This window comes from Mus caroli, chromosome 18 (genome assembly GCF_900094665.2).
Source record: "Mus caroli chromosome 18, CAROLI_EIJ_v1.1, whole genome shotgun sequence".
Lineage (NCBI taxonomy): Eukaryota > Metazoa > Chordata > Mammalia > Rodentia > Muridae > Mus > Mus caroli.
Window position 1 is genome coordinate 3,873,290 of NC_034587.1, and position 14,419 is coordinate 3,887,708.

The window sequence follows — 14,419 nt, forward strand, 5'->3', positions numbered from 1 at the left end:
ATTGATTGCAAAGTACATCAAATTCCTATGATGAAAAAAGAAAAGCATTTAACTCCCAATTACCACTCAGAACTTGTTAACCAGTTAAGGGCTCTTTGTCTGTTTTCTCTCTCTCTCTCTCTCTCTCTCTCTCTCTCTCTCTCTCTCTCTCTCTCTCTCTCTCGCTGTATGTGTGTGTGCATTTAGTAACAGAGTCCCAGTAAAGCATTCTCAACAGAGATTTCAACTGTAAGTGCATGTATTGCCAAGAACCCCTCTTCAGAGAGCCTTGAATGTCTCCCTTGAAGTGACAACCTAGTGATAGGAATGTCACTCTGAAGTCAGGCCTCATCCCCAGTAATCTAGGGGATTTCCAGGCACCTTTAATTTTCATGCTTTTGAATTCTAAACTTGTGGATACTGAACAGAACAGAAGAGTAACCACTATGGTCCAAGGATCATGTGAAATGAAATGTATATGGGTGTTTTATGAATCTGTAGGTGGAGAGTGGCCCTCCTGACAATTCTCACTCCTCCAATGCAACCCCTTGTCACTGGCCTAATCTTTTCCACTATGCTCCATTTTTCCTCTGCTTGCTACTAGACACGTCTTTCTAAACTAATGTTTTCATCATCAGCCTGCCCACTTTCCTAGCAGAATTCTGCAGGGAAGGGGGACATCTGGAGAAATGGAGAACCCACATTGTGTTCCTCTATTCTTGTATAAGCAGGCAAGGGTCAGACCTTATGAGTACAGCACTTCAGTGTCTCCAACAATGTATACTAACATCACCTCACAGAGCTTAAAGCTGTGGCCAGAGTGGCACAGACATGCTCTCCCCAGGCAACAGCCCCAGTAAACACCAACAGGTGAGAGAAACATCATCCCAGATGTCCAAAAACCCTCCAAACTACCAGAGAACCAGCCATCCCTATAACATCACCCTCTTCACTGTCATCCACCATGCCCTGGAGGTAACCTCACCACCTTGTTTTCTCTTTAATTCAGAGCCAAATTCTGGGCATAGTCCACATAGAAATGGATTCTCACAGGATTTTATCCTTTGCTAAACTCCATCTTTCTCCATTTAAGGCCACTCTTCACAAATTAATGTGTTTCCAAGGCAAACCTCTGTATTTCTACCTTCCTATACCCTACCTGGCCGGAATCTGAGATTATCCATCTGTATCAATTTAATAACTACTCTTATGAATGATAAACTCTCTTTTTCATATGAATGCTTTTCTTATTTCAGGGTTTTTTTCCATATACCATGCTTAGAAGTGAATCACATAGCATCACTGTGACGCTAGGGCCTCAGAAGAAATGTAATGCACAGATGTTAGCAAACTGTAGCCTCTAATCATTGCAAAAAAATCTTTTTCTTAAAAGATTTTAAAGTACTCCTGGTCAGTGGAAGAAGAGGTATCTGTCTCAGGAGAGCAGATGCAAAAGTGAAAGTGTATCTCTAAGGACAAAGGGAGCTAAGAGAGGGAGAGGGCAGAGTGAGGAGAGTTATCCACTGAGGGGCTCTGACCAGGAAAGATGGAAGGACAGAGGAGCAATACACCAGTAGCCTCAACCTCTTTTGCACCATCATTTAGGCAGAAGTTCAAGGGTCAAACTTGTGATCCTTAGCAATATACCCTGCCAATAAAGACTTAGGCAGTAAGTACCTCTCTACTAAAGAAGCAGTTAAGAAGTTTGACAAGGTGAGCCATCATGGCAGCAGAAGACAGAACGTACTTATCAGGAAGCAGGGCGAGTACACTCTTTGGCCACTCTGTATACACATGAACAAAGGAGCCAGGCAGAGTTGACTTGATTAGTAATGGGTAGGAGAATTGTGTATGGACGCATCAGCTAGGGAAGCAAAAGAAGTTGGAAGGCTGCTGAGTTAAAAAAAAATGCAACATATTCCTTAATTTTAAAAAAATGTGTTCTAAAATCTCAAAAGAAAAGGTGTGTGTGTGTGTGCGTAAATTTTTGCAAGTTGAAGTGAATGTAGGTTAAAGCCAAATAATTCGTTATCAACTCCCTTTTCTTATGTGCCAGGATCTGAGCTCATAGTGCTGGATAAATAATAAGCTACAGTTCATTAACTTGTTTCAATATTAATGAGCTCATTAATTTTTTTCATCCTCACAGACATTCTATCCTTGGAAAACAGTAGACAGAAGGTCAGGTCAATATTACCATTTCTACATTGGAGCCATAATTTCATGAATGAAAATGTCAGATATGTTTATTTTGAGGTTACCTACGGACATTCAATTTTGCATTTCAGAGACTTTTTTTTTTTCTTTCCGAGACAGGGTTTCTCTGTATAGCACTGGCTGTCCTGGAACTCTGTAGACCAGGCTGGCCTCAAACTCAGAAATCTGCCTGCCTCTGCCCCCCAAGTGCTGGGATTAAAGGCGTGTGTCACCACCACTGCCCGGCTTCAGAGACATTTTAATATCCTTTTGTGTCTCTGTATAAAACAGTTACCTGTGTCAAAGAAAAAAACCTAGAAATCATTTGTAGATGAACTTTCCCTTTTATTGGCTATGTTAAGAGATTTTACCTGTGGGAGCTATAAGAATTCCGAGCAATTTAATGTCTGGCCAAAAGTATCACATTTGCACATGATCTCCTGATGAATAACTTGTGTGAGCCTAAGTAGCACTTCATCAATAAATGTTTTCCTTAGCCGTTCTGGGACAGAAACAGCACATCCCCATTTGGCCCAATGCTGTGTGGATTTATCCTAAGTAGCTAAACTCAAGGTAGCATTCTATAACTAGGCTATTAAGAGACTCTTCTCTATGGTCTCAGCAGGATGCCATCTGAAAGCCCGGCTATGTGTTCCCTTGCCCAGTGCTTTCCCATATCACACTAAGGGCCAAAATTCTCCCAGAATAATTGGCAACTGGCTCCTTTTTATTTAAGGACCATAAGTCTATCCTTCACTATATTAACTCACTGTATTTTCCTCTTTTTATTGTTTTGCTAGAAATTTTAAAGCAAAACTTGAGGGCCACCTGGGCAAGTGAGCAATACTCCACATCGTGCAACTTCTGTGGTCATAATCATACACTATAGAAACAGTTATCACTGCCAGAAATTACTGAGGACTCCGTGTCAAACACTCCAGCTGTGTTATGCTGCATTTAGTATCCACCATGGTACTGACATGTGGACACTTTTCCCTTCTTTACCAGTGAGGACACTGAAGTTGACAAAAGTGCGCCAGCCCCCCCTCCCCCCCAAAAAGCTACTGAGCTGGTAAGTAGAATCCCACTGTTATCTTTCCAACATCAAAAGCCATGCTTCTGCCTACCTCATTCTTCTTATGGTTCTGCCTCATCTGACTCTGCCTTTTTGCGTGAAACAAAAAGACAATGGACTCTTGGAAAACATCAAGATTCTCCTGCTCTTTTTCCAAAGGCTGGTCTTCTGTGTAAGCCAGAATCCTGAAGAAGTAGGTTCTCCAGATGTGCTGGCAATTAAGTGCAAGCTGGCAGAGAACAAGGAATCCTTCCTTTTCTTATTGATCTTATATAGGCCTCCAGTAGAAAGTATGCCCCAGATTAAATGTAGGCCTCAAAATCTGGATTAAAGGTATGTATTGATGCAGATTAAGAGCCTGTATCATCCCACCTCATGATCTGGATCAAAAGCTTCTGTCTTCCAGCCTCAAGATTCAGGTTACAGGTGTACAATCCATTTCTGGATTGTAGTTCATTCTAGATGTAGTCAAGTTGACAACCAAGAGAAGTCATCACAAGAGTCCTTTGGGAACATGCCCAGCAGTTGTAGAGCTGGTAGCTCATCTACTTTCAGCTTTCTCAAGAACTTCCACATTCATTTCCCAAGTGGCTGCACCAACTTTCAGTCCTACCAGCATTTTATCATGAAAAGTTTTTATTTCTCTTCCAATTTTAATAAATATTTTTGCTAGGTATAATAGTCTTAATTTGGAAATTGTGGTTCTTCAGAACTTGAAATACATCTTTCCAGGCCCTCTGACTTTGACTGTTCTATCAAATCAGGTGTCAGTCTTATGGGTCTGCCTTTCTAAGTGACTTCATATTTCTCTCAAGAGAGTTTTCAACACCTCTTATTCTGCATTTTTACTTTTTTTAAAAAACTACAATATATCATTGAGAGTTTCTTTTCTGGTCCTATCTATTTGTAAATCTGTGGGTCTCTAATATGTAGCTGGGAATCTCTCTAGATCTGGGGATTCTTTCTCTTTTGTTTTCCATGATAATATAGATAATGTTCTCCATGCCTCCCCTGTCGTATTCTTTTCATTATATGCTTGGTGTCTGAAAATTAGCTCTGTTATGGTGCTGTGGAGCTCTTCCAGCTTCTGTTCACTTTTTATTAATTTCTCATTGACTTTTACTGAGTGATCAAATTCCTCTACTGTGCCGTCCAGCATGAATCTCTGTTTCCTATGTGACCTACTGTCCTGAGGCTTTCCACTAAAGTTTGTATTAGGCTTATACTTTTCATTTCCAACATCATTTCAGTTTCATTTTTGTTTCACAATCTCTTGATTAAACTCTATTTTCATACCTTGGATTGATTTTCTTATCTTTTTCACCTCATTGTTTATGCTCTCTATTAATACATGTATGTAGTCTTTGAGCTGTTTGAGCAGGCTTATGAACATTCTTTTGAATTCTTTCTCTGGAAGTTCTTCCAGGTCATTTTCATTAGTCGTCATTAAACTTTGGAGGTGTCTCATCACCTTTCTTAGTTTTCCATGTTTGTGTTGCTGTGCACACTGGAGGATTTTGTTGGCTGGACCTATTCATCTATCCTTTCTCCTTTGTTTAAGTCATCTTTGTTCTTTCTGTGCTTGCATTTACATTGTTCAGAAGAGGACTACGTCTTGGTAGGGTTGAGATGTCCACATTCCCCTATGGGACTGACATAGAAAGTTCTAGTTTGGCATCACAAGTCTAAGCAGGGGAGCTGGGATCCCCTACTTGCTGAAGGAAGCCATGATGACTGAGAGCAGGATGATGTAAGGTGTCTTGCACAATCATTCCCACAAGTAGTCTACCCAGCTTGCTCTGGGAAGTCTGTCATTTCCTCCCATGCTCTGGGATTACAGGCAGGTTCTATACCTTCCAGGTACTTGCATAGGTATTAGAGATCTGAACTTGTGCAGCAGGCTCTCTCCCCATTGAGTATACAGCCCCCCCAATTTCATCCATTTGCATGTATATCTTCAGTTTCTCCAATACAAGTGACTAGAGTGTAGCCTTTCTTCATTGTAAGTATTTTAAAAACATTTATATACTGGGTATATAAAATTACTGCTATTTTTATATGTAATATATTTATTTTGTGTGTAGTATTTGTGTATATGTGTGGAGGCTAAGAGTTGACATCCCAACAACTAGCAGCACATGCCCACTTACTCTGTAGCTTTTTTGAGAATTTCATATATGAGTAGAGCATTTACATTATTTCCACCCCTCCTGCTCTCCCCTCTAACATCTCCCATATCCCACTTCCTCTCAGATTAATGACTCCTTCTCTAACTATTGTTGCATGTATATGTACATAATCACCTGAGTAAATCTAGCATTGCTCATATATACACGTGGTTACCACTGATCTCATTGGAACTGAATAACTTAGTAGGGTATGTGACCCTGAGGAAAGTTAATTCTTCCTTTCTTAGTAACCAGTGATTGCCTGCAGTTCTCTAGCTAGGGGAGAGGGCTGGTGCTGTCACTATTCAGGTCTTGTTTAAGCAACCATATTGTTCAGATTTCATGGGTACAAAGTCCATTTCATATCTATGACACATTATTTCACTGCAGGTGCCTTGATCTTCTGGCTCTCACAATCTTTCTGTCCCATCGTCCACAATTTTCCCTAATCCTTAGATTAAGGAGTTGCATTGTAGATGTGCCTAAAGGGAATGGGGACTCTGTGGTCACTTATTGTCTGTATTATGAACAGTTGTGGATCTCTGGTGTAAAAAGAAGTTTCTATAGTTAGAGTCAAGAATTAGACTTATCTGTGTGTATAGGAGTCAGTATTTAAAGTAGTTAGAAATTATAAATGCCAGTTGTAGGTTCTCCTCTAGGGTCTATGACATGCCAGCTATTGGTAGTTGATGGGTTTATAGTACTTGGCATGCATTCCTTTCTATTCCCCAGGTCTTAAGTACAATTATACTACTATTTGTTAGCTCCAAGTAAAATATACCATTACTACTCCGTTGGGGTCATCTTAACAGGCCAGTAGTTTTGGCAGTTATAGGTTTTTCAGCTGAGCAAGATTGCTTATTGTTTTTTCTCCCTTAGCTTCCACCTGTTGAGAAAGGCTCACTCACTGAATCAAGAGCTCACTGATTGGTTAACAAGCTCCTGAGGTTGAACTGTCTCTACCACTGCTTCACATGACAGATTTGTATGACCTTGTCTAGCATTTTTTATAGGTTCTGAGAATCCAAACTCGTTCTTACATAACAAGCCCTGTACTGATTGATTCATTGCTCCCACCAATAAGCACTTATTTTTGCAAGAACAAGTCACTTTAGTAACCAATACACATTGGGACACAAAAACAGACACAGAAAAGCTAATCAGACTGTGGTTGCTACTGTTCTGACATGGACCTGCCTTGGTGCCTAGAAATGCCTACCTTGACTGTCAGAGCATTGTACACTTGCCTGTTACATGAATTCCTTCTAACCAGGAACGTCATCATGATTCACATCAGAGTAGACTGAGAACCCGAATTCCCCAAAGAGAATTAAAATACATTTCACAATGTCTTCACTAATTTTTCTGCAGATTTGAGATTCAGGAAAAAAAAATTCTAATTCTGGCAGATTTCACCAAAGGAATGTCCCTCAGAGGAGGGAGTTTGTTTTTCTTGCAGTTTCCTCAGCTCTTTTACATCTTCAAGACCATCCATTCAGAGGGCCTTTGTCAGATTCTCAAATCACGCACAAAAGCTGTTTTACATGCTATCTTGAGGTGAGGAGGCACTAGCCTTGGCCAATCTGGCCAAAGATATGGGAAAAAAGAAGAAATATAAAGTAGTCAAAATATTTTGTCCCATTCTTTTTCACCTATAATTTTGGACTTCAGCTTTAAAGAAGGCTTTACCAGAGCAGCAAGAAATGTTAATTTGAGCTGCAGTAGCCTATTTTCCTTGACCCTTCCTCCATTAAAATATTTATATACTTCTTATGGGCTACTCATCATGTAAGGTATTTTCATGTCTCTTCTGACTTGAGAGAGACATGGAAGTGAGCCATATCTTTTTTTTTTCAATTTTTTTATTAGATATTTTCTTCATTTACATTTCAAATGCTATCCTGAAAGTTCCCTATACCCTCCCCCTGCTCTGTTCCCCAACCCACCCACTCCCACTTCCTGGCCCTGGCATTCCCCTGTACTGGGGCATATAATCATTGTAAGACCAAGGACCTCTCCTCCCATTGATGGCCAAATAGGCCATCCTCTGCTACATATGCAACTAGAGACACTGAAACTTATAGAGGAGAAAGTGTGGGAAAGCCTCAAAGATATGGGCACAGGGGGAAATTTCCTGAATAGAACAGCAATGGCTTGTACTGTAAGATCAAGAATCGACAAATGGGACCTCATAAAATTGCAAAGCTTCTGTAAGGCAAAAGACACTGTCAATAAGACAAGGCCACCAACAGATTGGGAAAGGATATTTACCGATCCTAAATCTGATAGGGGACTAATATCCAATATATACAAAGAACTCAAGAAGCTGGACTCCAGAAAACAAATAACCTTATTTAAAAAGTGAAGCATATTTTAAGCACCTACTATATGAGATGCTACAATACATATTTCAAACAAGGTTCTCAATCTTGAAAGGTCCTGTGGTGCAGGTATTTCATCTACTTCATTGCTGATATTGAGGATCAAGCCAAAACTCTTCAATAGCCACCTACTAGCCAGTGATCCAAGTTAAGAAAAGCTCCATGCTTTTTCTATCATACTAAATGAAAATCATGAAACACAGATTAAGTCAACACTTGCTATTGACCACAGTAATTCCTAACCCCCCAACACTGTCATACACATACACACACACACACACACACACACACACACACACACACACACCAGGAGAGAGTTAGGTTAGTGCTAGTTAGGTTGTGCTTTACAAGGTCTAAGCTTGATTGCTCAGAATAATAAGACCTTTCCTTTGTATACGCAAATGACAACCACAGTGCATACTGCTCTTACTTAAGGGCCATGTCATGTATTTAGAAAAGAATTTCCACTAAATACTGTAAAGATTTTTCTTACCTTTAAATATTTCACCAGCTTCTGAATCTGCCAGTATTCGGAAGGGAGGTCTGCATTGGCTTCCTGGCGGTGGTCGGGAGGCTCCTCATCCTCCTCACTCTCTGAGGAGCTCTCGCTGACAATCTCCTCAACCTTCTCACCACCCTTACTAAGAACAGTAACACAAAGTCCTCCGTATTAGCTACAGTGTGACACATATAACAATAACACAACAATCTGTACTCACGTAGCAGATGACATCAATGCCTTGTGAGCCTCAGAAGAAAAACAAGATTTTTACACATCTGCTAAAAGACAGTATTAGCAAATAGTATTCATCACACACACATACACATATGCATGCATGCAGCCATGCACACAAACCCACCTGGACCAAAGGCAATACAGATATATAAAGAGATGCATCCCAAAAGACTACAGACAAATCAAAATGCTTAAGTAGGCCACAGAAATGTAGGGAAAGAGAGAAAATGGTAGAGAGAAACAGCAAACACTGAAAGGTCACTTAAGTCTTAAATACTAATCAGTGCCCTGGAGAACAGAGGAATGGTCGACTGGAGTTAGAGATGAGACTAGATGTGACCATGAGGGGTAACATGAGGAAGCCCACGTGTGGGGAAGTTCTGTGTTCTGAATGCTGTCATTATAATATGGGGTGAATTTACCCTAGCATCCATGGGTAAATGACACACTCACTGAAGCATGGTTATGTCATGGTGCTGTGACTCTGTAGTGTTGTCACTGAAGGAAGCAGGGTAGAGGATACTGAGAGCATTGCCATTGCAGCTTCCTATGAGCCCATTATTATTTCAAAATAAAAAAGCTTCAACAAAAATTCTTAAACACATTGAATAAATGTATTATAGTCAGCTAAACATAAAGCTAGCATCACAGCAGTAAGGGTAATCTTAAAGGCTGTATTTTAGATTGAGTGTGCACATGTTTCTATGAGCATCTCTCCCTTTCCTCCTATCACTGCTAGGAGACCCTCCAACACTAATGGCCAGCCCTTTATGCTATGTTGTTGTTGTTGTTAAACTGAAAAGCATACCCAATGCTCATAGCTGGCCTTGTGTAAATTTTTTTAATTGGAAATTACATATGTCTCTATAGAATTAGAGGAGTCATCTATAAGCAAAGAGACACAGACACATGTCACAACTTTGTTAGGACATGAGAGATAAGACAAGTTGGGAGTATACACTCCACTGGATTCTCCACTCTAACTTAGATGTATTTCTTTCCTTAGTACATAGCAAGCCCTAACTCTGATCCACACAACTGCACTAGAAGTGCATCCTAGAGTATACTTAAAGCACTCCATCACCCTCATTTTTACTTGCATCACTAGTAACCATCAGTATGTTAAGTACCCTGGGTCCCTGGTATAGTATTAAGGAGGCCTTTAACCAGCATGGCGGCTGGCCATTCTGTGTGGGTGGCTATAAGAGCATGACCAGACCAACCAAAACTTACCGATGTAACTGTGCACGGCTTGGGGCCACAGACGCCGATGATGACTTTTCCAATCTTCCTTGTTTTTCCTCTTGGCTATCCTTTAGAGAGCTTTTGTGGCTAAATAAATATATTACAAAACTGAGCTTCAGTATGTTGTACTGGTGAATCATGACCCATAATCAACTATTTCTTCTTTGTAAGTTAAATAACTTCGGCTTCTTGTTAATGGAAACATGAGTAATTTACTCTAGGAACTTCTGACAACCCCCAAATTTGAGTAGCAATGACACACACTTGTATGTGCATGTGCATATGTGAGTGTGTGTGTGCATGCATGTGTAAGTGTGCATGTGTGTGTGTGTGTGTGTGCATGTTTGAGGGGGGATGCATCTACATATACATGTATATTCCATATATGTAGGTGAACATGTGTGTTCACATGCATTTGGAGGCCAGAGGACAAGCATGTGTGTGTGTGTGTATGTGTGTGTGTGTGTGTGTGTGTGTGTGTGTGTGTGTGTGCACTGTTCCCTAAGCACTGTCACCTTTTATTTGAAACAGGGTCTCTTGCTGGCCTGGAATCAAGCAAGTAGACTAAGCTGGCTGCCAGAAAATTCCAGGGATCCAGCTATCTGCATTTCCCCATCAGTATGGGGAAATTACAAGTATATACCACTACATCTGCTCTGTTTTGTTTCTGCTTTTGAGTCTTGTGAATTAAAGTCAGGTTGTGCACGCTTACAAGGCAAACACTTTATTGGTTGAGCTGTCTTCTCAGCCTTTGAGTAGCAATAATTTTTAATCTTTACTTACTATTTTCTTATGTTTAGTATGTCCACTGGATAATTCTATCTCAACTTGACACAATCTAAACTCATCAGGAAGAAGGGAACTTCAATTGAGAAAATGTCTCCATGAGATTGGGATGTAGAAAGGCAAGACTGTAGGTCATTTTCTTAATTAGTGATTGATGAGAGAGGGCTCAGTTGAGGGTGGGGCCATGCCTGGGCTGGTGGTCCTGGGTTCTATAAGAAAACAGGCTAGGCAAGCCAGTAAGCTGCACCCCTTCATGGCTTCTGCATCAGTTCCTACCTACAAGGTTCTGGTTTATGTGAGTTCCTGCATTCACTGCTTTTGACAAGGAACTGTTATCTGGAAGTTTGAGTGAATAAACCCTTTCCTCCCCACGTTTCTCTTGGTCCTTGTGTTTCATCATAGCAATTGCAACTCTAACTAAGACAGTGTCCCAGTATCCGCTTTATATAGATCTGTTAACACCACTGACACTCCATCCTTCCTAAAGTATTAAGTTCTGCTTACACTACTGCTACAAAAGTTTTCCTGATGAGCTCCATGTCAGTGTGATCATAACATTCTCCCTACCATTACATGTTAATATGCCACGATATTTCCCAGTGTATGTTAGCATCATTTTTACCTCATATAACTTGCTCTTAATTGACCTACTATACAAAAGTAACAAGTGTTTTACTCCAATCACAGCTGTCCAAGTGCAAGCACTCTTGCCACTATATTTTTCCACTTGGGATATGTAAAGAAGGAAAAAGGGAATCAAACAGGAAAGACATGCAAATACACACTGTATTTTCTAACATGGCATACAATTCCAGGAAAAAAAAATAGGCAAACATGTAGTGATTAAAGATGCATCAGAAAACCCACGTAAACCACAGCTTACTCTTTGTAATCTACAGTTACTCTCCAGTTTAAGCTTGGCTCCAATCTCTTGGTCATATGACTTTTCCCAAAGTTAATCTTTTCAATTTTACTCTTCTCTGAGCCAGCTACAGATGAGTGCCCATCTTCTGTCTTGGGTTTCTCAAAAATCTGATTATCCTTCTGTTGCTCCTCAGTAAACCTAATCTCCTTTATTTAAAAAAAAAATAAGAGTAATGGTTACAATGACATCACATCTGAGGTACTTAGTGCCATCTGAAGCTAAGGGCTGGATTAAGTCAGCTGACTCTCATAGGCATCTACTTGCTGTGGTTTAGCAACTCAAATTGAATAAGGGCAACTTCAAGACCAAGACCTTACTCAGAGTCAAGAAGAGAGTAATGTGATGTTTCTAGGGTTTTTTGTTTGTTTGTTTGTTTGTGTTTATTTTTGTTTATTTTTGGTTTTGAGACAGGGTTTCTCTGTATAGCCCTGGCTGTCCTGGAACTCACTTTGTAGACCATGCTGGCCTTGAACTCAGAAATCTGCCTGCCTCTGCCTCCTGAGTGCTGGGATTAAAGGCGTGCACCACCACGCCCAGCATGTGATGTTTCTGAACTCAGCTCTAAGGCAGCATGTACAGACCGACATACAACTCATCACCTTTTGAAAACAAAGAATCCAAAACTCCATCCCTTTATTGGTATATATCACATGAAAACTAAACCATAAATAGAAGACATATCCTGGGTCTGTAGAGATGGCTCAGTGGTTAAGACTGATAAATAGAATTGAATTGACAGCCCAGACATAAACTCACACACCTATGGACAGACACTTACTTGCTTTTCCATAAAAAAGCCAAAAATACATATAGGAAAGAAAGAGATTATCTTCAACAATGGTGCTTGCCAAACTGGATGGCAACATATGGAAGAATGCAAATAGATAAATTTTTATCAACATGCACAAAATGCAACTCCAAATAAATCAAAGGCCTCAACATAAAACCAGGTACACTGAAGCTGATAGAAGAGAAAGTGGAGAATAGCTTTAAACTCATAGATTTTCTGAACAGAATACCATTAGCATGGGCACTAAGATCAACAATTAAAAAATGGGAGCTCATGAAACTGAAAAGATTCTGTAAGAAAACAGATACCATCATTTGGAAAAAGCTGTCTACAAAATGGGAACATAATTTTTTTGTGAATTCCACATCTGATAGACAGCTAATATCTAATATATATATATATATATATATATATATATATATACATACATACACATGGAATTTTAAAATACTATCAAGAAAACAAATAATCCAATTTATAAAATGGAGTTCACATTAACTAGAAAATTTTAAAAATAGGAAACTCAAATGGCTGAAAAGCTCTTTTTTTGAAGCATATATATATATATATATATATATATATATATAGGTATTTATTTCATTTACATTTCCAATGCTATCCCAAAAGTCCCCCACATGCTCCCCAACCCACTCCCCCACCTACCCACTCCCAATTCTTGGCCTTGGCATTCCCCTGTACTGAGGCATATAAAGTCTGCATGACCAATGGGCCTCTCTTTCCACTGATGGCCAACTAGGCCATCTTCTGATACAAATGAAGCTAGAGACATGAGCTCCGGGGGTACTGGTTAGTTCATATTGTTGTTCCACGTATAGGGTTGCAAATCCCCCAAGCTTGTTGGGTACTTTCTCTAGCTCCTCCATTGGGGGCCCTGTGATCCATCCAATAGCTGACTGTGAGCATCCACTTCTGTGTTTGCTAATGTTCAACATCCTTAGTCACCAGATAAAATGCAAATCAACTACTTTAAGATTCCATCTTATACCTGTCAGAACAACTAAGATCAATAAAGCAATATGAGGTGCAAGTAGGGGAAACACTTATCTTTTACTTATGGGGCTACAAACTTGTACAGCCACTGTGGAAATTAGTGTGGCAGTTCTTCAGTAGAATGGGAATCAATCTACCTTAAGTTCAGCTATCCCACTCTGGGGCATACACTCAAAGGACTCTTCATTCTACCACAGAGACACTTGTTCAACCATGTTCCATGCTGCTCTATTCATAATAGCCAGATATTGGAAACAACATAGCTTCCCATTTTGATAAATGGATAAAGAAATTGTAGTATATTTTCACGGTGGAGTATTACTCAGCTCTTTAAAAATGACATGGAATTTTCAAGAAAATGGATAAACTATTAAAAATCATCCTGAGTAAGGTAATCTGGGCCCAGAATAATAAATATGGTCTTATTCACTTATATCTGAATATTAGCTATAAAATAAATGATACCAAGCTACAACCCATACCCTCAGAGAGGATAGGCACAGAGGAAGGGATTAGGTGGAACATATGGATCCCCTGGGAGGTGGGGGATGGAATAGATTGTATGGGTGTAAAAGAGTGGGAGGGACAAGAACAAGATGATCAAGTAGGAAGGAGTAGGGGAGATGAGACTGAAGGAAGGAATGAAGGGTGAGACAGCTAGAACTAAAGGTCATTTGAGGAGTGTATTGAAAACCTAGGGCACTGAAAGCTTCCTATATAATGCATGAAGACAATCCTAATGAAGTCTGCAAATAACAAAGGAAACAGAACCGGCCATTTCTTGTTACCAAGCAAATCTTCCAGTACCAGGATTGGGTTTCATCTAATTGAGTAGCTGGTCAAGAGCCCCATGAAAATCCCCAAACAGCCAAGGTTGTTGCCAAGACAATAGGTTTCTCTCCATAACTGAGAACAAGGCCCCATTGCTAAGGATAATACCTTCACAACTCATTGAACACAAAGATATTGAGCTACATAGAGCCTTCACTCCCATGTTGTAGTGTCTTTGAAATAGAAAGTTATTCTGCACCTTCACGTGGAAACTGAACAACACTCTTCTCAATGATACCTTGGTCAAGGAAGGAATAAAGAAAGAAATTAAGGACTTTTTAGAGTTCAATGAAAAT

General features: G+C 39.9%; 1 protein-coding gene across 2 annotated transcripts in view; it reads right to left on the reverse strand.

Annotated features, from left to right (window-relative positions):
• Armc4 (armadillo repeat containing 4) overlaps positions 1-14,419 on the reverse strand; it is a 194,176-nt gene that overhangs the window by 159,850 nt on the left and 19,907 nt on the right. For both annotated transcript variants that reach the window (XM_021150551.2, XM_021150552.1), the window contains 3 exons: positions 11,450-11,637; positions 9,769-9,867; positions 8,293-8,440 (listed from right to left, as the gene is read on the reverse strand). In XM_021150551.2, the coding sequence (XP_021006210.1) occupies positions 8,293-8,440; positions 9,769-9,867; positions 11,450-11,637 (435 nt within the window). The remainder of the gene's footprint in view (positions 1-8,292; positions 8,441-9,768; positions 9,868-11,449; positions 11,638-14,419) is intronic.